Genomic DNA, 27,620 nt, shown 5'->3' with positions numbered 1-27,620 from the left:
CACAGCTAAGTCCATAAAAACCACATTCAGAGATGATTAGTAGGGCTATTTGTTGTTGAAAAAGTTGCTAGTTTTGCCCCCTGATACTTCTTATCCTTTGGACCACTATCCAGTCAATCAATTACAAGCGGCATTTTCTGCTTCTCAGTGCTGTAGTTTTCCAGGAAAGATGTAGAGTGGGCATGTGTGGTATTATTTCTACACTTATTACTAGAAATGACTTCCTTGCACATGCAGCTACCTATAGAGATGGCTGGTAATAGATATAATAATCCTAGTCAGGTGTAGGTCCTGTTCCATTTAATGGGTCTTAATCCCATGCATGTGGCTACAGAATTGTAGTCTAGGGGTGTGGTGGTAGAGGAAATGCAGACTAGACTTGTCACCAGTAGTGGTTGGTGTGGTGGGGCTCACTTGACTTATGGTCAGTCATGTCGCTGCTGCTTACTGGGAGGTAGAGGGATAAGGTGGAACAATGGTACCACCTTACCCCTCACCCTCTACCTCGTGCTAAGCAGCAGTGGCATGACGAAACAGAAGTCAGGTGAGCATCACTGCACCACCATGCCATCTGGTATTCCTTGCCACTGCCGCTCATCTAATGGAAGATTGAAGACAACCTAGGAAATTCCTGCTTGGCCAAACCACCTAAGGAGTTTTGTGGAAAGGTAAACAAGTGTCAGTATAAAAATAGACATTCCAGAAAGGGATACTTCCCATCTCTAATCCCTGCCCCACTTGGATCACCTAAAGGAGTAACTGAACATGTTTTGGATTTGCAATCCATTAGGACCTCTCCTGCAACCCCACCTGAGCTAAATGGTGTCTATACGACTGTCGCTCCCATTCATTTCAGTGCAACTTGTGCAACAGACTTTTGTGCATTGTCTTCTTTTTTTTAAGTGGTTGTGTCGCTCCTTTCTCGGATCCCATTAAAACCTGCAGCCAGAATCAAATCTTGATCAAGCCTGAGTTTTGCTTGTATCCAAACCCCACTTCAGATTTTGGACAACTAATCTTATATCTGGTTTAGTATTAATTTATAGTGCTGCAATGCAATTGAAACAAAAACAGGGGCACGTCACTTGTGCTAGATATCTAATATTTAAAATAAGACATGAGCTCATATTCTCACTATTTCTTACTCATGCTCGCAAAATAAAATAAATATGCCCAGATTATTAGGATTATTTGTGTTCAGGACTTTCAAAATAACCATAATCCTTTATGTGGAGGCAATCTATCAACACAAAAAATCCAAAACCTTAAGGCCTTCTATTTGTGAGCACTAGGAGGCATCTGGAAGATGTTAGATGTCATTGTGTTGATATGTTGCTGTCGCATAAAGGATGATTGTTCCGAAGGTTTTAAGGATACAGCATATTTATTCTAAGGAATGAAATAAATCCACAAAATATATTATAAATATATATTATTTGGATCTTTGATTTGGCCAAACTTATTTAGAAATGGATGCAGCTGGTCTGACTAATCTCTGCTACCCAATTGGGAAAACACGGGAGTACCCAAGTCATATTGGTTCCAGATCAGTGGTGGGCAAAACATTAGATCTGGAACTGCTGGTAGCCCTTGGGGTGGGGGTGACGTGCAGTAGATCAGTAAGGATTTCTGACTCCCAATTGTTTAACAATAGAAACAACAAAATGACCGTCCCTGCTGCCACTCTAAATTACAGTGCTGAAATGAGGGAGTAGTTCTGTTTCAGTTCTGGTACTCAAAATAAATTTGTGGGCTCAGAATTCTTTAATTCTGCATGTATGGTTTTTGCATCTGGCTCTGGTTGGTAGATCCCAAGTTTCTAGTAAAAATTAGAGTAGATCTTGCAAACTTGAGGTCTGCCCACCTGTTTTAGATGAGCTTCTTAGCCAAGATTCTCTGAAGATGTGTGTAAAGGATGCTGCCATTGCAGCTGTAAAATACTTGGGAGGGTCCAACATATTGGATTTGCACAGGCTGGCTCACACATGAATGTTCCTTGCTTGATGATTGTGGTTGTATTAAGTTGTTACTTGCACATGACAGTGCCTATCCCCTTTCACATTATCTCATGCTACCTCCAGCACCATGCTTTCAGTGAAGTTAATTCACACGTTCAGTAGTCAAATATTGAATAATCAAGGAATACGTATGACCCGTTTTACACCTGACCAGTTTTGTGCCTCCAGCAATCTCTCTTAGGGATGGGGCATGATGTAAATAGTTAGCTAGATGCAGAGCTTGGAAAAGTTACTTTTTTGAACTATAACTCCCATCAGCCCAATCCAGTGGCCATGCTGGCTGGGGCTGATGGGAGTTGTAGTTCAAAAAAGTAACTTTTCCAAGCTCTGGAGATGCACACATCATTTAGTTAGTCGCAAGCAGATCCTATGAAAGCAATAGGATTTGAACATGAATGAAGGCAGGAGCGTATTCACCATTCAGATGCTATATGATGTTACAACTGAAAATAGAAATTATAGTCAGCAGTGTAAGATAACAGGCTGACATTAGAATGGGCATTTGTGATGATTTCAGAGCTTGTTTTGACCTCCATTTTAAAAGAACTATCAGCGTAAATTCTATTTATAAGTAAGCAAAGGCCTGTGATATTTCACAGAGAGGGCAGGAGAGCTGAGTGTGTGTTGGTCTTTGTGTGTGTGCGTGCTCAAGTCACTTTCACCCTTACCTTCTCCCACTTTCTTGCTGCACCTTCTCCTCCTTTTGTCCCAGCACCCGCCCTTAACTTCTTTTGGGCGGTAACACAATGTTCAAGATGGTGCCACTTCAGGAACTGAGCCACCTCTTCTAGGCTGCCCCTGCCACTACCTTGGGGAAGGATCAGGTCTTCCACCTTGGTAGTAGAGTGAAGAAGAGGAGACAGTTAAAAGGGAGGGAAGTGGGAGCTTCCTTCAGGCTCCGTCATGTCATCCATAGCAAGAGGGCAGAATGCTCTGACCCCCCTGTGGCAGGCGGAGGGGAGCATCTTGCAGTAGGCCAACAGAAGGTATGCAGCACTTAGAATCAGCATTTCTCCTCTTCCCATGTGTACTGGAGCGGAAATGCTGCAGCACTTTGCTATAGCTAGAAACAGAGCGCCTATCTGTAAAGTCATCTTTCCTTCTCATACCATCGACAGAAAGGTCAACGCCATCCCCTCTGCATCCTTGGACTGGTAAGTTTCCAGCTGGGATTCAATAAAGGGTGGTACTCAATGCTAATCCTACTCAGAGTACACCCACTGGAGTTAATAGACACGACTAACTTAGGCGTGTTAATTTTAGTGGGTCTACTCTGACTAGGACTTAGTTGACTATAACCCAAAGTTTCCAACGTTCCACCTCTTTGACATGGTCTTATTCCAACAAAGAGGGAGCACAGGTGGAGAAGGGCCATAGCTCAGCGGTAGAGCATCTGCTTTGCATACAGAAGGTCCCAAGTTCAATCCCCAACATCACCAGGTAGGTCTGGGAGAGTACCCCGGAGAGCCACTGCCAGGCAGTGTAGACAATACTGAGTCCAGATGGACCAATGGTCTGACTTGGTATAAGGCACCATGTTCCTATGACTAAGGGACTGCTGATGTTAGCCATCTACAGTAAAATCGCAGTTATTGAAGGGTTTCAGAATCATTGAAATGCTTAGGGAACCAGTTTCATTCCCTTTCCTTATGCGTGCTGCATACACAAAAATTTAAATGAAGATCTTATGGCTAAAAGTCACTTAAAAAAATGGAACATCAGATTTTAGATTTGCTCTCCTAATGCAAGCACAGCTTTACTTTATCTAAGCTGTCTTCACTGTGCAGTGACATCTACTGGATTGTTAGGTACTGCAGCCGTGTCCTTCCTCTAAACGGATGAAGAAATCTCGTCTTGAGCATTTAATAGTAGGCAGGCATGGAGCTCTTTATAACAAGAAAATCAAATGCATGTCTGCATAACATTGGCTTTTAATTAGAGTAGCAGTACTACGATTTCCCCTCTTCTGATTACCTCTGTAATAGCGAGGGAAAAGAGAAGCACTTAATGGAAGATAGATTTTTTCTGAGCACTTTGATGACTTTTGATGTGTGTGGAATTTGCCCTGCTCTTTTGAGGCAGGCAATGGTAAGGCCACAGTCTCAAGCACTATAGCCAAGCAAAGGAGCAAACAAACCTTTGGAAGATGGGAGGGTCTGTCCCTTTTTGTTGGGGCAACACTTACACAACTTGGAATGCCAACGAAGTATATTTTTCATTTTTCAGAGATTTGGGAACAAAATCTTGTCAAGCAGACAACAGCTCTCATAAATGTGCTACAAAACAGATACAGTATTTAGAGCTGCAGGAGACTCACAGAGAAATGGACTCCAGAGATGACAAATTGACTGTGATGCTCCATCTCCCCTCCTCTCGCCCCACAGTTTTTAATTTGAGCCAGGGCTCACTAGAATTTAGCCCCAACACCTGCTTTCAATAGCAAGTGTTCTTCCTAGGGAAAAAAAATCAGCCAAGACTGGTGTACCTCTAAGGATATGCAAAGTGCTTTTTCTTTTTCTTTTTTTACCACTGAGAGAGCCTCTCAGGATTTTGTGGGAGGGATTCAAGCACATCCTGGGAAATTTAAGTTTGTTCAGTTAAAATGGATTGACGTGATCTGGCACTGTAGCACAACAAATCCACTTTACAAAAGAAGCTGACTTTTTGTGGGTAGGAAAAATGACAGGGAAATGCATTGGAAAGCATGAAATGAATGATTAATGGTAAGACGTATAAATGCCCACATGCAAATCAGAAGTGCTCATATATAATCTCCATGCAAGCAAATCAGAATGACTGTTCAATAAAAGACCTGATATAACAGGGCAGCTAACATGGAGTCCTCCCGATGTTGTTGGACTGCAACTCCCATCATGCCTGATCATCAGCTGTGCCAACTGAGGCTAATGGGAGTTGCAGTCCAACAGCATCTAGAGGACACCACTTTAGCTATCCCCAAGATATAATATCTCCATGTAAGCTTTGTACAAGCAAATCAGGATGAAAGCTCAAGACACAGGTTATCGGGAGGAGTCCTAAGTAACTATAACTAACCTCCATGCCAGGGTTGACATCACTGGGCAACTGCTGAGGCCCACACCCAAATAAGGAGCTACATAGCCCATCTTTGAAGCTTCCTGGCCCTACTTTTTTCTCGCTTGTGCCTCTCCAAAAGCAAGCAAGGAATGAGGAGAATGGGAACATGGAACAGAAGCAGGCAATGGTGCCTTGGAGAGAACAAGGAAGGGGCCTCAGAGAGCACCTTGGCCAAGGATACCCAAAACCTGGAGCCAGTCCTCCTCCATGTATGTGTGATTGGCAATAATGTCTTCTCAGCTAGTGCATATAACTTCCCAAGAGGTTTGAGGTCCAGCACCTCTCATTTAAAAAAGAATGATTCTCCCGTCATTCACCTGAGGGCTTTATTGGTAGCAACGGCAAACCTGTAACCCTTCAGAGGCTGTTTGACTCCAACTCCCATTGACCGCAGCCACCATGGCCAGTGATCAGAGAGGAGGGGAACTGTAGTCCAGCAACACCTGGAGGGTCACAAGTTCCCCATCCCTGACCTAGAGAAAACCTAGAGGTGCGCTCGTGCTTACTTGGATGGTTTGGCCTCAGAGGCATGGCTTGTTGGCTCCAAAATAGTATCTTGCAGTTAAAGGTAATCTCCTGTTTGACTGGAGGACAGAAAAAAGAGCTGTCCCAAAATGTGGGTGATAAAGTGGAATGATGCCGTTTTAGGACTTGAATTGGTTTCTGAGGCAGCCTGTACTGCCTTACAGCCTTATTCTCCACATTGCCGAGTCCAAATTCAAATTAAGCATTGATCTTGTTTTTGGTAGTGGTACCTTCAGTTCATTCCTAAGACCATTTCCATGAGCAAAAGAATGCATTATTCAACCCAGGGGTAGCCTCCATGGTGCCCTCCAGGTCTTGTTACACTCCAACTCCCATCATCCCTTATCATTGACCATGCCAGAACGGATTGATGGGAGTTGGAGTCCAACAACATCTGGAGGGTCCCAGTTTCCCCATATCTGATTTAACCCTTTTGGTCTATTGAAGAGTGAAGATATTTCTTCAAGGGGAAGGCTGTAGCTGCTTGAATGCTCTGGGAAATCATGGTAGGAGAATGTGGGAGGCAGCTTTGAAGATACAGAAGCTTTTGAAAACACAGCTGGATGTTGGGGTTCTACCCTTCTTGGAATTGTGACTTCTGACCCTGAAGCTTGACCTTAATTCCGATTCATCTGATGGACTGTTGTTCAGAAATGAAAGGCACTCTGCATGTGCTCATCGGTGTCGTTTTGTTTGCTTGTCCCAAGACTTGTCCCAAGCGTTCATAGCATCAAGGTGTGGAGCGGAGCTCTGGATCAAATCTGGAACAGGCATCTGGTTGTAGAAATCAGTGACTGGTGAACTGCGAATTGTACTGGGGAAATGAATGACTGGCAGAGGCGCTTGAACATCTGCAGCAGAAGCATGGTACTTTAAATACTTCAGACGCTGTGGCTGATCTTCATTACTCTGAAGTGTTGCTTTCAAAGAACCTCCAAGTAAATGCGCATAGGATTTGCAACCTCCTTGGGAAGGGTGCTCCGTTGAAATTGGTCGGGATCAGCTCTGACAATGTACAAGCGCACATGAGCGGGTTGCAATCTCCTGCACGCTTCCTCGAGAGGGAGGGCCATTTAACTTACATCTGAGCAAACATGCAAAGGCTTTGGGCTGTAAACCGCCTCTCCAGCGAGACGGGTGCTGCTTTTTACCTGTTTCCATTTCTTTCTCTCGCCCGATCTCGTCCCTCTCTCTTTCGGCCTGACCCTTTTCTCGCTCACTTCCTCGTAGGTGTGGCTTCTGCATTTATTTACGAGCCAACCCAACTCAGCCCTTCCGATTTGCTCCGCTCGTGATGCATGCAAAGGCTCCGGTGGAGCTGCTGCTCCAGTAAGGGAGGATTTTGTCGCGCCGGAGTGCGTGTAATTGGAGATCGGAGCGCCTCGCGGCTTTCCCTTCAGCCTGAGGTGCTCTCTTCTCGGGACTCGGGAGAAGAGGCTCCCGGTACCTTAAAGGACATTGCTCCAAGGATCCCCCCCCCTTCACACACACGGAAGCTGGGAATCTACTTACCAAAGCCAGGGAAGGGGGAAAGGAGCTGGGATTTTAAGAAAAGTTTTGCTTTCCCCCCAAAGGAATCCCTCCTAGACCCTTTCTTACCACTTCATGACTGAATCTGGCTTGGTGAGTACGACCGAAAAGTTCCCTTTTCAGCCTTGTGAATTGATGTGCTATATGTAACTGATCATTGATTTTCATTAGTGCCTCCAGGCTGTGAGTATAACCTCGCAGCAGCTCAATTTTGATTTTTTTTCTCCCTCTTTTCCTTCCGTGGACCGATTTTGCCCCGCCGCCGCCAATGCAGAGGATAGTTCAAGCGGGAGCGCCTGACACCTGCCCTGTACTTCACAGGGAAGCTGGAAAACGCTTTCTCAAAGCGGCGGGCAGAGGGTCGCTGATTCCCGCCCCCCCCTTCCGCGGAAGCGGCTTTACTGGTGCCCCACTCACGGACTGTCGAAGGAGCTACGAGCCTTAGGATCAGAAAGGCTCTGGAGGTCGCCTGCTTTTGTTTCTGAGGATCTGCCCGCTTGCCAGGAGAGATCGGGTGTGACTAAGACGCATGCCGATATTTTACTGTCTTGGTTTGGGGGAAGATCAAGTTCTGACTTGGACGGCAAACTCAAACAACGATGCTCTTTGAATTAAAACAGTCTGGTTTTCTGTGACAGAGAAAGCGGGGGAAAAAAGATACTATTTCAAAAATTATATTGTTTCCCGTCTCAAATTCACGTGGCACACGTGGTAATAATATAGCAGTATCACGTGTAGCCTAGCCTGATCCTGGGCATGTTTACTCAGGAGTAAGGCTCATTGTGCTCTAAATAAGGCTTCTTCCAAGGCGAATACGCATGAAATTGCCGCCCTCCAACCTGATTCTAGACATATTTACTCAGAAGTGAGTTCCGTTTGGTTTCAAGGGTGCCTGATATTGCAGTCTTGCACACCTTTTGAGCGTCTGTGCCTATGACTTGTTCATTTAGAAATGGACTGGATTGCATAGGGGATTGCTGCTGCAGCCAGTGCAGATCTGAAACGGAAAACAATTTTTTTAAAGTAAAATTTGGTTATGCTACATTAAAATTGCTGAAACTGGGAAGAGCATTTGTTGGGACTATTTCTTTCCAATATAATCGAAATGCACATTGCATAACTCTGCCACTCTCCTCCCTTATATATTAGAAGGAATCTTCGACAACTGTGGAATACTAATCTTGTTGCCTCTATTAAACTTGCAAGCTCAGCATGATTAACCCTTTGTTTGGGTCTAACAAAGCAGTCTTATTGGGACTTGATAGCATTTTCTTTCCTTGCAAAACAAAAAACGGGGTGGATAATGGAGGAGGAAACCCTAGGCCTATTAGCTAGTGGAAATGTAGTAAGCCAGAAATAGTGGGGAGGGGCTGACTTGAAAACCATCCCTCTGAAAAAAGTGTCACTATTGGGAGTGGGGGAAAATTGTTCTTGACTGTGATGCTTGTGTATTCTTCTAACAACATTTGTTGACAGTAAGGTTAGAATCTTGATCTGCCCCCAAATGGCACCCCAGTGGGGGCAATGGACGGGGCTATTTCGCGCGTGTGGATGCATTGCGAGGTAATACAGGAATCCCGCTGTAACTGACTTGAATTGGCATGTTGGCCCTCCTAAGCCCGTCGGGAGTCTCCATCAGTCCCCGCCAGTTGGGAATGGCTGCGGCAGGAGTCATTTCTCTCTGGGCCGCTTTGATGCTCCCTTCAGATGATGCATGCTGCATGACGATTGGCTGGCTGAAAGTGGCAATGGGATTATGAGCCTTTTGCCTCAACCGCTGCACTCCCAAAACTCCTTTACTACTAAGCATGCAATTAAGTCTGCAGCCTAAATTGAGGGTCTGGCTCCTGGACTGGAGACGGTCATCAGTATACCCTTCCCGGCTACCCTGTGCAAAATGATTTGCTGTAGACGCAGCTAGTTCTTTTCAAGCAGGTGTTTGCTCCCTTCACAGACGGTGTAGCCCAACTGTGCACAGAGAGGGGAAATATATCTTCTTGAGTTTTCCCCAGTAGAACATAGCTGAATGCGTTGTGGAGGCTGTGAATGATCCATGTAATATGAGGATAAAAAGCTTTTGGCTTGCTGTCGCCACTCTAGGGAGTATAATATTCACAATGTTAAGGGGCAGGTGCTGAGGATTCTCAGCTTCTGCGCATAAACCCACATGCTCCTGTTGCACTGAGGAGTTCATACTGGGTACCAAAGGGTATGAAGCTTAGGGCACTTAAATTCAGAGCTTGGAAAAGTTACTTTTTTGAACTACAATTCCCATCAGCCCCAGCCAGCACATGCTGGCTGGGGCTGATGGGAGTTGTAGTTCAAAAAAGTAACTTTTCCAAGCTCTGCTTAAATTGCTGAATTTGGAACAATGCTACTGAAATCAATGGGCTTGCTCCAGAGGTAGTTGCTGTCCACTGCTTTCAGGATCAAAGGACTGACTCCCAAGTTATGTTTGTTCATGTTTCTATGACCTTTTTAAACAAAAAACAAAAAACACCTGGTTCTGTGTTTTCAATAAATATCTGTTGGGGAGATTCATATATTGAAACTTCCATTTTACATTTTTTTCATGTATTTCAGAAGATGTGATGACTTTCCATCTATGCAAAAACCGCAGGAAGTTAGCCCTATTCAGGTGTTATTTTATTGTTTATTTACTGTGTTTCTATCCAAGGAGCTCAAGGTGGCATACATAGTTCTCCCTCTCCTCATGTAAACCCCACAACAACTCTGTGAGGTAGGTCAGGCCGAGGGGCAGTGACTGGCCCAAGGTCACCCAGTGAGCTTCAGGGCTGGATGGGATTTGAAGCCTGGTCTCCCATGGTCCTAGTCCAACACTCTAACCACTACACCACACTCCATAACACCAAGTAGCCCTGCGCTTATGTCGCATGGCCAACCAAACCAAACCCCAACCATCTGTGTGTTCAGTGCAAACTTCTGCAGCAAGGGAGCTTTTGTACATACAAGTCATATGTTGGAAGGCTTCCACACAATCTGGAATCAGTTTTGCGTGTACCTTCCAGCAGATGCTAACTCTGTATGTGTGGACACCAGGGGGTGGGGCTAGTCAGTGTGTGCAAAGTTGGGGGAGCTACTCAGGGTGGCCCCACTCCCTGCTCTTGCATTGGTCTTACCTGGGAGTATAAAGCCTGAATAGGGCTATGGTTATACATGAACTGAACTACTGAATTATAAGGGAAAAGCTAGGATTAGAAAGGAGTGTAAATCCTGTGCTTTTTCTGAAAGTGCTCCTGCTCAAGTGCGATTGCTCTGGTTGGCCACTGTGGCAAGTGGGATGCTGAACTTGACAAACCATTGGTTAGATACAGCATGGCTCTTTTTTAAGTCACATATTCTATAGTGTCCCATGGCAAATCCTAAAGAACAGTGCCAGAGATTCACATGCACACATTTTTGGTGTGAAAGTATCGTTTTCTGGGGACCATAATGTGCCTTGAATTCCCTTGTTCAACTTTTTTGCTCCTGGTCAATGGATCTTCATTGCCTGATCAACAATTGCTTCATCATCATAATCTTTTTTGTTATTGTATATACCTGGATATTTTCTTCCTAGTTATGTGATCCAGCCAATTGGGGATCATGTACCTAGACTGATAACAGCCCAACACCATGGTATTGTAATGCAGCCTGTTGGGAGTTGGCTACATGATGGCATCGCAAAGCCAGTTCAGAGTCCAGACAATTCTTGTTCTCAGTTCTCAATAGAATTCTCAATAGACAAACCCCTGAAAAATTGCTTGGGGGAGGACACTTCTAAGAGCTAATTAAAGCTTTAGGAAAAAATAGTTTCCCTTTTAAATCCATCCTAAAAGCATTTTCTGCATGTCTATTTTTGACACTTCCAAAAAACACCACCACAAGGCAGATTAATTCTCCAAGGAGCCAAGGGTGGCGTACTTGAGGGTTATCCTCACAACAAACTAGTGAAGTACATCAGGCTGAGAGATGGTCTTGAGCTACTGACACCAAAGCATTATGGATGAGCAAGAATTTGATCATAAGACTTCCAGGTCTTATTATCTCTTTCCCTCTAAATATATAGAATTTCATTTTCTAGTTCGTAATGCTCTTCTGCGCTTCTGTTAGTTTCAGCCATGGCCAACCACAACAGCACTCCCTGACCACAGCATTGTGCTGGCCGGTGGGAGCGGAATTCCCTAGACATTAAGGCTGGTGAATGCTATAGAGCGACCACGAAGAGACTGATTTCATCAAGCCCTGTAGTGGTTGTCAGTGGTGCAGAAAATGCCCCTGGTTTATGTGGTGAACTAGCCCAAATGAATGATCTCATCGTGTTGAGTTAACTGCCAATGGGAGTAGCTTAGGGTGGCATCCTTGCTGTAGATTTCTTATGCTTACATGTTATTTTGTGCTACTGAGCCTAATATGCATTGCTGTGGCTTCAGTCCCTTTGCTGCTTCGCTTACACTTTTTGAGCTTTTAAAACCCACTAACAAAAGAGTAAACATTCAAGAATGTGTAACTCACCATCACACATTCCTGACTATATCTAATATTTTTATATAGTCTGTGGTTATCTATTTATTGGATAAAAGGGGGGGTGCACATTTTTTTTAAAAAAGTACAGAGAATAGTTTTCATTCAAGATAGTTTCTCTGCACTTTGTAAAGTAATTGTTTAGAAAGACTGTAGAAAGTAGACATCAACGGTTCTAGCTCCCTTCCATTTCCTTTTCAGGCTATGTTTTGATCTGAAATACATCAGGAACACAGAATGCTCAGAGTCCAGCTTATAGCCGAAATAAGATTATGTCTTTTGATAAGCTAGTGATTGTGTATATATCTGGGTTAATAGAGTTGAACACCAGTGATTGTGCATATTCACATGAAGGCATAGCCAATGGATGTTATTCAGTGCTAGTCCAACTCAGAGTAGACCCATTGAAGTTAATGGACATGACTAACTTAGGTTTATTTATTTTAGTGGGTTTACACTGAGTAGGACTTAGTTGAATACAGCCTACAGTGCAAACCCTGACAGCATCTACAGGGGAGTCTGCACACTGTCCAATCAATAGGGATAATTGTCAAGAGATATCGGACAGAATTGATGATAGATATGCTGTACATTGCCCAAGTAATACGTATAGCCTTCGTGTGCATTTGTATATCACCCAACAATATGCATAATCCCTAGATAGAGATGGCTTACATTGGGTTGGCTCCAGCTTCAGTTAGTTGGACACAGGTCCATAGGCAGTTAGTAGGAGAGGTGGTGTTGGACACCTGGCCTCCCACTGGCCATGTCACTGTGCTTACCAGGAGGGGGAAAGGGTGAGGCAATGAGGAGGTGCAGTGGCAGACACAATCACTGTGACACAGATGATGGGAGGCCAGGTGTGCAGCACTGTCCCTCCCTGCTGGCCTTCCCTGCTATGCTTGCACATTGATGTCAATGGGTCCTAAGTGTAAGTAACTTAGTCTGGATCTATCCTATGGATGGGCCAATGTAAGCACTACCTGTCTATACCTGCTGGTGCATATTGCCCAGTGTCATTGATTGTGCAATGTGTGAGCTTCTCTGTTCATGCTGTCACTTTCTATGTATGCTCTACTCCATCATGTCCATGTGCATGATCACTCATGTTCATTGACACTGCAATGGATTCATATTAATCACAAGTACAACAAGACGCTGGGTCAATAAAAGACCTGCTCAGGCGTTCAGCCAACTCACTTTGTAAGCAAATGCACAAAAAGAATGGTAGGATGGTGTGTATGTGCTGCCAGTGCATCATTTGTACACAGTTTAGAAGCCTCCATGAGTTTGAGGGCAAAGATTGGCAGTGGGAAACAACTTCTACTCATGGAGGCTTCTTGCCTCCATTATTTTCAAAACCTGTTTGTGCTGGCTGATAAATGTTCAGGGGAGCTTAAAGGAGTACAGCAGAGTCTCTGCTCCAGACCTTCACCTTAAACCTCGTGGAGGGCTGTAAACTGCATAGGCGATGGGAAGGGCTTCTTGGTAGCATGGCCCAATTTCTCTTCAGATGGGTGCTTGCACATAAGGGGACTGAATGCCCAAATAGGGCTATAGCTTTATCTGATTTTTAGTGTTTCCTAGGCTCTTGCAACCATGTGTTATGAATTATGGCATCATACATATTTGTCATTGATCCATGATTCTGCAGTTCAGCCTTCATTGATAATGGATTGCTTATGCAGAAGTAACATTCTGTCTTCAGCTCAGCTTTTCAAGTGTAGATGATCTTGCCATGCCACCGTGGATGTCTGATTGCTCAAGAGGCAAGCCCAGGATAAATGAGCTCTCCGCGTTGCATTTTTACCTACTTAGCTCTTAAATACAGCGTTCACGAGTCTCCATTTATGAAACTTTTTGTTGGCTTCATAGGAGCAAACGCTTTCAGGCAAAGCATCCTCAGTTTACAGGAGAAAAGGAGGCATGCCTACCAAGAGTCTTCCCATGCTGTCTCTAGCCTTCTCGGGTGTCGCTTGCACCCTGTGCAAAAGGGTTGAGATGGCAGGCCTTTCGTCTGCCCTGCTGTTCTGGCTCTTTGGAGCTGCCATGAGGACATTGCCTCAGTGCATTTTTTTTGTTCTCTGTTTTATAGGAGGCTCCCCCCCCCCGTGATTACTGTGGCTCCCCCCCCCCGTGATTACTGTGGCTCCTTCAAGCAGAGTAGGCTCTTTTTTTAATATTTTAAAAAGAGTACAGGAAAGACAGAGGTCTAAAAATATCAAGACGTTTTCATTCATGAAACCTTATCTCTTGGCCTTGCTTTGCTCTGCCTTGACATTTAACATAATTATGTTTCCAGCAGGTGGGAATCATCCTTATTGAAATAAACTTAACTAATCCTTACGGCAGGCCCACTTTCACTTACAGTCTCTCTCTCTTTTTTAACTGTTGGCCATGCCAGACTTTTCTCATTTTAGAAAAGAAGGAGCAAACATCCCTTCTGGTGACATTGCATACTACTGACATTGCATCTTGTGAAATGTGTAATATCTCCAATGACCTATCTCTCTCTTTCTGTTCTGTTTAGGTTTCATAGCTTGGATATTAAGTTTCGCATCTGACGATAATGACATTTCTAAGTCTCCGTGCGTTGATTGGACTGTTTATTTGCTCTTGCACTGTAAACGGATCTTCACAGCCTCAGGCCAGGGTGTTCTTAACATTCAATGGTAAGAAAGCAGATAAACATTCCTAGGCAAATGTTATTGTAGAACATTGTCTTCTTTCCTTTCACACCAGTAACTAACTAAGCAAGAAATAAAATTATGGCTTTATCATTCTAACTGGCCTTGCTTGCTCTGCTAAGGTCAATGTTCTGTGTTGGGTCTGATCTTACCAATATTTATAAAGCACGCTTGATTATTTAGGTTGAAGTGTGGAATGTTCTTTAACTTTTGAAAAGTTTAAATGTTCTTTAGCGCAAATGTAATCATTCTGAGTGTTCACTACATCCTTTTTAAAAAAATGTAAATGCCTTCAGGAAGATGTACATCGTCGCATTTCAAGAGGCTGGTAGAGCTCCTTCTAACGTAATAAAATTCCTATTTGAGTAGCACGTCCATGATGGTAAACATTTGCAACAGGACACATGTGCATAACTATGAAAAGAGACACATGTGCTAGGGAGTCATGATTGGCAGTGGCTTCCCAAGAATATAACTCAGAGGTATCCAATGGGGTGTCTTCCAGATATGGTTGGACTACAATTCCCATCATCCCTCATTGTTGGCCATGCTGGCCGGGCTGATGGGAGATGGAGTCCAACAGCATCTGGAGGGCATAATGTCGGCTACCCTGCTATGTACAATAGTGCTTCTACTCCATGTTGCCACGATGCCACTTAAGACCAACTGGCTTGTTACTGTGAATTTGGTTGTGAATTTGGAATGGGAGGAAGGAGAAGAGAGTCATTACTTACGTATCTGCTGCTGGATCAGCTGAGCTGAAGGTTTCTTTTTTTTGCTGCCCCCTCCTCTGTGTTCAGAAGAAAATATTTTTCTCTGTGTTAGGATTTGTTTCCCTTCTTGTTACTGCCATCAGTGTTTTACATTTCCCCCATTCTCTTTATTCATTCTCTTCCTAGGTCCATTTATGTGGTCTCTTGTTCCTGTAAGCTTTTGAAGGATGCAGGCCCATATGCAGAATTCAAAACAGCTGTTAGTATGCCTTTGTTTGCAGGATGGTGATATATTTTGTTTTTAAAAGTGTGTAAAACATGTGGTAATGTACATGTGGTTTGCATGTTTTAAAAAGAATATATAATAATGAAGTGCTATCCATATAAGAAATCCAGCACTTTTTTGAAGCAGTCCTAAGAGCGGCTTATTGATGTTTTGATTGCAAAGTGTTAAATGTAAAAGATCCTCAATTTTCAGAAGGGGATGTGTGTTTCCCTTGGCCATCAATCAAGCATGTTGTACTTGGAGGTCTCAGGTATGAATGTTAACATCAGCAGTTAACTTCTTCAGTTGCAAGAGTGGTAAAGAGTTTTTTCTGGGACTAGTGAACCACTGACAGTAAAGAGGTAGATGGATCACTAGTCTCATTTGGTGAAAAGCAGGTCCTTATGTGCTTGCAGTCACTTGACTTAAGTCTGACTTGGAAGCAAATCAGATGTGTTTAGAAGTTAGTATGCTGGTATGACTGAAGAGTGTTGTATGCACTGAACTTATATGGTATTTGAAGGAAGCCAGGGTCATCCTTACGCAGGTGGTCATGACTTGTGGAGGTGAGGGAGATATATATATGAAAATGTCCCATTTACATTGGGCATGGAACAATAAAGGATGCAAATGGAATCTTTAGTCTTCTTGAGCCTGGATCCATGTGTGCATTTTGCTGCACATTCTGGATAGATTCCAAACACTGCTGTTGATTATTGTCACTTTCCCACTTATAGAGCAAAGCTGCATAATTAGTGTCTAGCTGTGTGTTAACCATTGAAGCATTCTTTTTAGAAGGCCTCAAATAACACGTTGGCCGTATGCCGATAGGCTGATGATCCCATGCGTCATTTGAGTAGTCAATTGTCTGTATTCCTATTTTTTTAAAAAATGGTCTTGACTCTGTTGGCAATGCTTGCATTTCAGGGTGAATAAAAGGAAAGGCTAGAAAAATTTGCTTTCCATTTGAACTTCTGTCTTGCACATACGTATTTCCAGGATATGTAAGAAATTACCAGTTATCCCATGTAAGGAATTATCAGTGATCACAAAATTCACGGAAATTTTAAAAGCACAAACTGCCAAATGCATGTGGCAGGTGATCAGGCTGACAATCCAAATCATGTGTTAAGTGGAATAAGTGTGCGAATTATTGAGCTTATGAAGAGAAAAAAAGAAAATCTAAAGATAATAAATGGGATAGAAGGAATCACCCAAGGAATAAATGGGAAAAGTCTTTCTGACAGTCAGTCCATTCAGGTTCTCTCTCCTCACACCCTTGATTTATTTACTGACTGTTTGCTCTCCTGTTGCTACAGTACCAAAGCATCCAGAAGGCTGTTTTTACTTGCTTCATTATTTGTTGCTTAAAATTATCACCCCAGCTGACTTTTTAGAAATTGTGTATTGATAGCATAATATATATGAAACTCAGAAATGCATATTTATTTCATTTTTTAATGAAATGCCATAAATTGCTTTTCTCCTAAAAACACAGAGATAACCCCCCCACAGCTAATTTATAAACAAATGAAGGATGCAATCCTATGCACTTACCTAGAAGTAGGCACCACTGAACATGTCCTGGCTTCTGCATAAACATGCATTGGATTGCACTGTAGGTAACTGAAACAGCATCGATGACAGTGGGAATTACACAGCGGAATTTGAAAACTTTACCAAAAAATGAAAAGGGGTTAAGTTTGTACTTCAGGCTGCAACCCTAAATGTAACTAGAGACTAAGGCTGCAGTCCAATACATGCTTACCTGAGAGTAAGTCCCATTGAACCCAGTGGAGCTTACTTCTGAGGAGACATGTATTAGATTGCAGCCTAAGTATCACTGAATGCAGAGGAATTTACTTCTGAGTAAACATGCTTAGGGATTAGGGTTGCCAGGTTCTTGGCCTGATCTTGTATCTTTAGGAGAAGAGAAAGTCAGCCAAGTGCAGGTGTTCTTGCAACTCTGTAATGGGAAAAAACTCAAGGTGAAATTCTCCCTTCCCCCTGTACAACTTTTAAAGATACAGAAGACCTCTTGGTTGCCAGGCCTGGCCTCCAAGAGGTCTTCTGTATCTTTAAAAGTTGTGCAGGGGGAAGGGAGAATTCCACCTTGTGGTTTTTCTCATTACAGAGTTGCAAGAACACCTGCACTTGGCTGACTTTCTCTTCTAAAGATACAGGATCAGTCTCAGGCCTTGAACCTGGAAACCCTATTAGGGATGTACTAGTAAGGCCTCTCTAGGAAACTGGTTCCAAAATTCAGATGTGGCCCTACTATATATATTATTTTATGCAGAGAGGGAATCCAGACAAAGACATCTCTGACTGATTGTAAAGCGTGGGGAAGAATATATAGGAAAAACTAGCCAATATGCACCCTCTGGGCAATAAATCCTCTGGCAGCTTCCTGGGTTCCTAAGCAAAACCTCATGAACCTGTGCCAGTCAGTGCTGAGCAAGATGGACCCATGGTCCAACTTGGTATAAGATATCCTATATTCCTACGCTTTCAGACTTAGGCTCCAACTGCACTGTATATTTAAAGCAATACCATACCACTTTAAACAAGCATGCCTTCCCCCGCAAAATCCTGGGAAGTATAGTTTGTGAAGGGTGATGACAGTTGTTAGGAGACTCCAATTCCCCTCACAGAACTACAGTCACTGGAGTTTCCTGGGAAGAAGGATTGAATGTTAAACCACTCTGAGAATCCAGTTCCCAGGATTCTTTAAATGTACATTGCAGATGGGGCTTCAGTATTGCTATTTAAATTCTATTCATTATATGCAAATGATAAGCATGGGTTAAGGGGAAGAGTAAATTTCCCCAAATGTCACACTTTTTTATTCTGGTCACTGTACAAAAGGTAGATTACCTTGAAAGCTTCAAGTCTAGACACCATGTCAGCTTCTCCTCCTTGGTTCATTGATCGTAATATTTGAGCTATATAGAGTCATTATTGTGACTGCAACTACAGAGCAGTTCTTTTGAGTGCTTAAGGTGTGTCTGTGCTGCTTGTTTCAATTCAAACCCAAAGGTGTGTCTGTTTTGCTAGCTAGTTAGCTGTGTTAGTACGTTTTTAGCTTGCAGGTGACTGCTTAGGGTGTCATATATAGATCCTCAGTCCCATTTTATCCTTGCAACAATCACTTGAGATGATGACTGCCCAAGATCGCCCACTGAGCCCCGTGGCTGAGTGGAGATTCGATTCCAGATTTCCCCTGTCCAAGTCTTCCACTAGTGCACTCTGTTGTTCTCAGAAGTCATGTGGCAACCAGTGTAGGTGCCACTGGCAGCTATATTTGAGCCAATGTGGTGTAGTGGTTAAGGTGTTGGACTGTGACTTGGGGGACCAGGGTTCGAATCCCCACACAGCCATGAAGCTCACTGGGTGACCTTGGGCCAGTCACTGCCTCTCAGTCTCAGAGGGAGGCAATGGTAAACCACCTCTGAATACTGCTTACCATGAAAACCCTATTCACAAGGTCGCCATAAATCAGGATCGACTTGAAGGCTGTCCATTTCCATTTCCATTGCTGTGAACCAAGTTTTATGTCTTAAGTATATCATGTTTAATAACCTGAGTTAGCAATCTTGTTGGCTCAGTAGAAACTTATATCTGGACAAGAGTTTCTTTGACCTTGTCTCTGTCCTTTCTGCCAGATGCAACAGGTACCAGCTTTTCCATACAGGCCTGTGGCAGAAAGAGGGAGGTTTGGCTGTGCACTGCATATTTAAGCAGTTCTGCAGCATGACTGTACAGCCGTGGAGTATCAGTACAGTGGGAATGCCCAGTTACAAATGTATCTGTGAGATTCAACAAATTCTGAAAAACATTTATTTTGGCATACAAGCAGAAGTGTTCAGCTCATTTATCATGGGGGGGAAATCAATACCCACAAAAAATGGGAATGGTATATTTGGTACAAGATCACCCATTCATATCTAAATCAGGCCTCTAAAACTGAGTAGCATTTAAAGAAGTGGATGATGTAAAGGCAGTGTGGATCAACTCTATGAAACCATTCTATGCAGGTGTGAACTGACATAAGCTGCAATATAGACAGATGCAAAGCTGTCATTTAGGGATCGCCAGTGCTGTGCTCTGATACCCTGGAGAGAATCTTGGGGCTGCTCATCCAGGCAAAGCGGCAACATCTCTACCCCACTGAAATCAGCTTCAAAAAAGGCATTCTATTGTAGCCAATAAGAGTTCTTTCAGGACTAATTGTGGTGCACAGGCTTAGTGGCAGCAGTCAGCCAGGTCAAGCACTGGTCGAGAGCCCAGGACCTCAGGTTCAGAAGGGCCCAGAGGGACCTGGAAGTCAGTCGAATGAAGCTCTGCTTTAACAACAATACAAATCTTCCAGAGATCTTCAGTACTCTGTAGACAGCCTCACCTTGCAAAGCCATGGGCCAAGAGTAGAGAAACAGAGACATAGAAAAACATAGAGAGACTGTGTAAATGAAAGTAGATCCTATAGAACGACATGAGGCTTTGTGGAAGCCCTGATCTACCACGAGGGTTGTTGACATTGCGGTCCAATGTAGGGAGAGGTAAAATCACCCCAATTCATCTTCACCATTTAAGCACACCTCTAGTATTTAGGAGATATTGATAAATTAGATTTATATAAATACTGTTAGTGCATATGTCCTTTTTAAAATAAAACATGAGGAGACAAAGGAAAACAAGGTGGGAAGAATTCAAGAAAATGGAGTTCTCTTCTTCAAGCTGGCTTTCTGTTAACTGCTGCATACATTAAGAAGAGCTATTAGCGATTGTCAAAGATTTCCCCTGAACGTGATCTGAGCTTTCTACATAAAAATGTCAATCCCAGAGCAATTTTCTTTCCATTTTCACAAAGGGGTATGATAGTCTTTTAACAGTTAAGTGAGATCCTTTTAACAGTTCTGTGAATGACATTCTTAAGGAAACATGTTCAGCTTTCTTTAGAATGCACAGTGGCAAGTGGCCCTTGTAAAATGAAAATTTTAAGTTGTTGTTTTGAAAGAAAAGGGGCGGAAAGTATGTTGTCCAGATGGTAGGAATAACTTTTAGGCTTTACAATTTCATATCATGCAGTAATAACTGCCCAAATGTATGGTACAATACTTTTAAAAAGAAACCTTCCTTTTAACTTTGTATCATTGTATGCTTTTGATTTCAGTAACATTGTGACAATCAAATATAGCAAGCCTATTCTTGTTTGCATGATCAATTATTCTGGAATAAAAGAGATGTTTAAGTGCTGAGCTACACCTTACACAGTATTAGCCTGGTGCATTGTTAGCATAAGACTGTGCTACACAATGGCCAGACAAAACCAAGTGGCTATACTAAATTTAATTAACATACTTACAAATCCAGTCACATGTTTCATGCCACTGCAAGCTTTTGCAATTTGTTCTAAGTGGTGAAATAGCAATGTGGTCCAGTAGATAGTGTTTGGATACATCATCAGCTGAAAAGTAGGAATTTATCAGACTTAAGCTCTGTCCATAAATATTTGTCATATTTATATTTTGCCATTCCCCCAAAGAACTGATGGAAGTGCGCAGGATTTATCGTGACAACAGCCCTTAGAGGTAGGTTAGGTGGAGAGGCCATTTGGTGACCTTAATAACTGGACATCTGAATTTGGGTCTCCCTCTTGCAAGTCCATTTTAGTCTTTCCTAATTAACCATATCAGAGAATTACTCTGAAGATGAATGAGAAGAGCTGTGTGTGTGTGTGTGTGTGTGTGTGTGTGTGAGTGAGAGAGAGAGAGAGAGAGAGAGAGAGAGAGAGAGAGAGAGAGAGAGAGAGAGAGAATACTAGCTCATTCAATACATGATTTCAGAATTAGTGTTTATCTATTTCTATAGACCGATTCTAACTTTCATGAAAGTCACTAGGTTTCTATATACAACTGGAAAATCCACCAAATGTGCTGCTGTTTACTTGATTAATTTTCCTGGAATGGGGGTGTTGTAGGTGATATTAAGAGCCAAACTGCATGATATAGGGCTGCATCACATGGAGACGGCTGCACATGGTGCCAAAGATCTCAAACCAGGAACTTGATTGCTAGCAGCCAGCAATTCTACACTTTGCCAGCACCCACCATCATAGTTTCTTGCTAAGGAAACCTGTGTGTATCCCACATGGTGGGACCTTTGTGCTGTCCCCTCACATGCAGTTAACAAACCAAAAGGTTTTCTTTTGTATGAACAGCCCAACAGAACCTTGTTTTCAGACCTCCCACAGACCTCCCACTGCAAGGTCAGGAGCCGCAACCGTTGGACATAATTGCACTGTCACTTCCAGGCATTTATTAGATGTACCAAAGATCTGAAAAGGGCTCTAGTCGTTGCAGTGTGGCCATTTACACTGAACACAGCAGAAAGCAGATTAGCAGCTCCTTCCTAGGCAGGGATGGGGAATCTGTAGTGCTTCAGCAACCATCAGCCCCAGCCACTTTGGCCCACGGTCAGGAATTAGGGGAGCTGCTGGCACTCTCAATTCTTGGTGCAGAGACACTCCATTTGCAGTTTGGGCAAACCTCAGAATGAGCAAGTCCAATTGTTATCATTGTGAAGAACATCAGTGAATACCGATCAGAGCCTCTTCATAAAACCCCCAGTGTGGCGAGTTCAGCTGTAAGACTAGCGCCTCTTCAACTCAATTCAATGTCTTGTTCCCTCCAAAATATATAAGCAAAGTAGAGATGAAGAGGTGGTTCTCACTGGGTACCTAATTTTTAATGAGCAGGCTCTGCTATATATAAATGGATAGGTTAAAGTTGTATGGATTGGAGTCCCTTTGCATGATTGAGCCTGATTGCCTCTTTAGCAAAGCTGGCTGGTCTCAAACCTTTTTGAGAACTCAAAAACTGTATTTTCAGTGGTCTCTGGTTCATAGCCTGCATTTCATTTGCTTTTATCTACAAAAATCTTGATTTGAGCAGCTGTTTTACGTTCCAGCCCATCTTTGTTCTGAGTTCTGCTTAGGAAATAGTTAATGATTGCCAGGTCGGTCTAAATCTATGAAAGCATTTTTATACAATTATCCTTCTCGAATAAGCAAACAGTGGACACAATCTAACCGTTTAAAAAATGCTACTGACTCTGAATTGAAAGTGAAACCAATGGAACTTTAAAGAGCTTAGCCTTAGCCGGATTGCACCTAGCATTTCTTTTCCATTTCCAAACAACCCACTCACTTCATTAAAAGCAATTAAAAATCAAGGAAGTCACTTGAGTAATGAAAGTACTTTTTCCAAGTGTCAACATTTCAAAGAAAGATTTAATATAACCCCCATGGATCATTCTTTATTTCTTTTTTAAAAAATTCTTCCTTGAGAGGCTTTCTTTTATCTCCCTGAGCAACAGTAATGCAGCTCCTTCCCAAACAATCCCTCATTGTAATGCTAATGCTGCCCTACAGCTCATAAAACATTCATTTATTATATGGGGCACTTTGTGTTGATGACAGTCCAGTAGCCAGTAAAGTCTTTCTTTGCTGAAAAGGTCAGGGGGACATTTGTGTGGTGATCAACCCTTTTTAAAAAAAAAAAGTTACTTCAAAAAGAAATCAGAATGCTGAAGAGTAAAATTTGTTCTTTTTAACATTCCTTCCTTTTTCTTTATTTTGATGGCTTGTTGGGAATATTTTAAACCATGTGGTCAATTTAAAAGCACATTTAAATGGGGACATCTTGCACTCTTACCTTGGAGTAAGCTTTATATTTTGTTTAAATTGGTATCTGCTCTTCTTTTCTTTTGTTACCTTTGGTGCACAATGGTTTATAAAGCACAGACCTTCAGAATGTGTTGATGGTGGCTTCCTGCTGGCTCAGCTGAATCTATAGAAAAGCTAGCCAGGAGATTTGGTTCTAACAATTTCCCCTCTAGTTCATTCTTTGCTTCTGCTAGAACAATTCTGTACAAAAATCCATATTTGTAACTCTTTTCTGCCTAGGAAAATGCCTTTTCTCCAGTCTAATCTACCTCGCTGTGTCGTACCGGTGTGTGACGTGACTGTGCTTACCGACTCCAGCTGATCATGAACATTATTAGTCTATAAAGCAGATCAATCCTTTTTATAGAGTCCACTGTGTTTGCAGGGATAATTTTGTGCCTGCATACATTTGCAAAAATAGGCTTGGATCGTAAGAACAACTAGCAGCGGTAGGACAAAGCACTTCCGCCACTCCTTTCCTATTGCAGCCCCACAATCCTCAGGTGTGACTTTTTTTGGGGGGGGAACTCTCCACAACAGCATCTGATTGGTGTGTGGTATCAAATGCAGCTATGAGAGGTAAGGAGAAATCTGAGAAATCTGGTCAGAGATGTTGGGAGTTTTAGTCCAATAACTTCTGGAGGGCCACAGGTTCCACATCCCTGATGTAATGCACACATACAAGGCTAGTACAACAGGGAAACTTAGTCATCCTGCCTTCTGGTTCCATGTTTACAACTGCAAACTTGCTACTGTTTAAGGAGCTGCACCTCATGGATCTATTTTTTCCTCATGGATTGGGGTCTTTTCCTCCCCTAATACTTGGTGGCAAGCTAGGCTCTGGAATACTGTAGTTCACGATGCAAGTCACATTATGTATTGTATTCACACGATTCATCATCAGATATACCCAGGTAATGGATGTGAGTCCCCATTCCATGCTGGGAAAATGAATCCTTCTGAAGACCCATGAAGTTGGAAGAGCCCATTGGACTTGGCTGGATTCCAGCTTTTTGTGCCTAGGATGGTACCTGTCCATCCATTATTTGCAGTGAAAGGGTGTGTGTGTGATTTTTCTCAAGAGTGTGGGAGGAAAAGTTGTAGTTTCATTCCAGAGAGTTTATAGTTGCTATGGTTTTCCTGATTCTGGCAAGAAGTCTAATGTGAAAAAAGCTTTAATTATTGAAGAAACAAGTATCCTGCTTACTTTTCTTCAATTCTTCATTTCCCTCTCTGAGGCGCTACTACGCCTTTCAGGGAAAACTCATGCTGACAGTGGTAAATAGCTTATTCTCTTTCCCTTCTAAAGGAGAAAGGAAAAGGTCAGAGGCGTTCCTAATATCCAAATACTGTTACTACCCTGTGAACATTGGTAATAAATGCTGCCCAGCGGGACATTTTCAAGGCAACATTCTGTGCACAAAAGTCTACATGCTGGAAGAGCTTGGAGGCTATTTTGACAACTTCCACAGAAGCCAGTGTATATATTCTAGAAAAAAAACCCAGCTGCATGTGACAAACAATATATTCCTGTTGAGTTGGCATTGTAACGTGATGCAAAGGGTGTACAACTCTGCCAGTTTTGCTTTCTCTCAGATTTTCATTTCTCCAACATGACTCCTTTTCTGCATCCATTTGCAATTTTTTTCTTTCTCAAAAATCCATATGCATTTTTGTACGCAATTGTCTAATACTTCTTCATGCAGTTTTCCCTAACATAGTTTGTTTGGGATGTTCTTTTCATTAGTACAAGTACGTTGTACACACTTTTTGGTTGGAGAATGGGATCACAAAATTTGGAGACGTGTGAATTTTGAGTGACAGCTGTGTTTCCCTTTGCTTATTGGTTCAGGAAATACAAATTAAGTGGGTTTGCATGAAAATGCCAACTGAACTGAATCTCTCTCCCTTGGCTGATGCTAGTTTACAAAAAAAAAGCAACAACAAAATCAGAGCACCGACCAAGCTCAGCCTTCAGATAGAGCCGTATTTAATGACTTGAAATGCTCACCCCAAGAGACTATTACATTCCCTGTGGAGTAGATTAAGCCTTGTGTTACCTATACCTAGAGAATGCAATAAGTCTGCAAATGGACTACATTTTGCTCTTTTGTTGTTGAGTAATAAAAAAAGTTATTTATCTGTTGTAGGGGTTTTAAGAATACTACAATAGTTCAGGGGCATTCAGTATTTCAGAGCAGTTTTTTCATTTTTCTTTTTGTTAAGGAAGGGATGCTGAACTAATGCTCAAAAGGCATTACTATGTAGTATAATTGTTCATATTTCTGATATATGAATGTCTTGTTTATCAGAGTTTGGTGTAACCTCATATTGATACATAACAAGCCACACGTAGACTGGGACCCAAAGAACTGTGCTACTATATATGCCCAAGGGCTCTTTCACTTGCATGTCTCAAACAGCACCTTCCTTCCACCTCAAATTGTACAGCAAATCTCTTCTGAAACTGAAAGTTTTTGATATGTACCTTAGGCCTGCAGTGCAAAGGAAAAGCATTAAAAAAACAAACTATTGTGCATTCTCAAACACTTGGGCACACTTGAAGTATATCCTTGGATCCTAGGCCTATAAATAAGTAAATTTTAGGAAGTTAATGGAAGGGAAGATTTGGCTCTCCTCCAATGCAGCCATCAGCACCCCCTGAAAAGCTTATCTGGAGGTTTGGGGGGCACTCCTGAACAATGTGAGAGGGAATGCAGGGGGCTGCTGAGAGACTGGGATGATCACCCCAAATTAGCCGTACATTCTATAAATATAAATATTTCCAAGGCAGGCTGCTAATTAAAATATTTTTTTTAAAAATCAAGAAGTAAAGTCAGAAGAGTAGTAGATAAATGCAGTATTAAATAAATTCAATGCCATGAATGATCTAAAAAATTAAAAGCCCTGATAAAATAAAAAGGTCTTTGGCTGTTGCCCAGTAGATGTCAAAGTGGATGCATGACAGGTCTCCCTGGGTGGAAGAATGTTCTGTACCCAGAGTTCTTTTCCTCTGTTGCCACTTGCATAATGGTCAGTTATGAATTGCAAAAAGGAAGAAGAAATGCATCATCAAAAGAAAACACCAATTTGTATAAAATCTGCACATGGTAATTTATATGTATGGATGCAAATTTAGAAATAATTACTATAATTTAAATAGGAATACTGTTACAAGGCATCTCTTTACAGTGAGGAAGACTGACTAGTTAACCTGTGTGCCTGCTCAATTGCAATGCAGGTGCTTAAGTGATGATGGGCAACTTCAGGACCCCTACTCTCCTTTTTATAGTTCTTTATACTGGACTTGGATCACTGTGAGAACAGGATGCTGGACTAGATGGGCCTTTGGCCTGATCCAGCAGGCTCTTCTTACGTTCTTATGACCAGACAATCACTTTCAATAGAGCAGAGCTTGGAAGATTACTTTTAAAAAGTAATAAATTACAGTTACGATTGTATGGCCCCCAAAAGTAGTAATTACCGTTACAATTACGATTGCTCTGAAAGTAACTGATTACTTTACTTTTTCTCAAAAGTAATCGCTACAATTACATTTCAGTAACTTTTTTTAAAAAAAACACCTACAAGGTGCTGGCCTTGGCTGCTGCACATCTAAGTAGTCTAAAACAACATTAAAAATAAACACACACATACAGAGGTAGTAGCATAATTTGTTTTATCCATGAGATAGTAATGGTGGTCTCTCCACTGGTAAGGGAGGTGGGGAGGGAGGCAGGGGACACTACTCAGATCTTTGCACACCAAACTAAGTGCAATCCCCCCAACTCAGCCAGCAAGCATAATCTCTCTCACCTAACCACCTCTCGGACCCTGTCCTGCCACCAACTAAGGGACACTCACCCAAGCAAACATTTTCCCCTGAGATGCAAAAAAGTTAAAATACTGCAAATGCAGCACAGTATCCAGAGAGGGTGGTGGAGGCCACTTTATGTGCCAAGTGCAAACACACACAGAGACACGTTGTCATCTTTCACCTCCACAGTTCTATATCTCTATTCTGCTGCTGTCTCCTCCTTTATTCATGTTCTTGACCTCCGGTTCCTTTTCCCCTCCACTCCATTCTTTACCACCACCATCCATTTTTTAAAACAATTGTTTTCTCCACTCCACCCCATCTCACTCTCCACCTCCTTCCTTGTCACCTCCTACCCACCCACAGAGCACGAGGGAAGAACGACGCTGCACAGAAGCCCAGGTTGAGGCATATGATTTTCATCCACAAATCAGAGGAGCAGAAGACTTCCCCTGCTGCCCCCCCAAGTAATGCCCCCAAGTAATGCTTGAAAGTAACATTGCAATTACTGCACAAAAGTAATAAAATTACTCCTAGTTCTATTACAATCAAAATGTAAAGGAATTGCCCACTCGTTCCTCAAAAAAGTTATGAATTACAAGTAATTTGTTACTTGTAATGAACTACTTCCAAGCTCTGAAATCAGAGCTTGGAAAAGTTACTTTTTTAAACTACAACTCCCATCAGCCCCAGCCAGCATGGCCACTGGATTGGGCTGA

General features: G+C 42.5%; 1 protein-coding gene across 5 annotated transcripts in view; it reads left to right on the top strand.

Moving 5' to 3' along the window:
• Positions 1-6,902: 6,902 nt before the first annotated feature.
• SEMA3C (semaphorin 3C) overlaps positions 6,903-27,620 on the top strand; it is a 223,093-nt gene continuing 202,375 nt past the window's right edge. The window contains exons 1-3 of one of the 5 annotated variants that reach the window (XM_061582157.1): positions 6,903-7,262; positions 7,444-7,683; positions 14,224-14,365. In XM_061582157.1, the coding sequence (XP_061438141.1) occupies positions 14,263-14,365 (103 nt within the window). In that variant the 5' untranslated portion in view covers positions 6,903-7,262; positions 7,444-7,683; positions 14,224-14,262. Of the gene's footprint in view, positions 7,263-7,443; positions 8,035-9,777; positions 9,808-13,364; positions 13,463-14,223; positions 14,366-27,620 lie in introns of those variants that run through there. The other 4 variants (XM_061582156.1, XM_061582155.1, XM_061582159.1 and 1 more) reach the window with 4 other exon arrangements.

This window comes from Rhineura floridana, chromosome 8 (assembly GCF_030035675.1).
Source record: "Rhineura floridana isolate rRhiFlo1 chromosome 8, rRhiFlo1.hap2, whole genome shotgun sequence".
Classification (NCBI taxonomy): Eukaryota; Metazoa; Chordata; class Lepidosauria; order Squamata; family Rhineuridae; genus Rhineura; species Rhineura floridana.
This window is presented reverse-complemented; position numbering and strand designations above follow the sequence as displayed.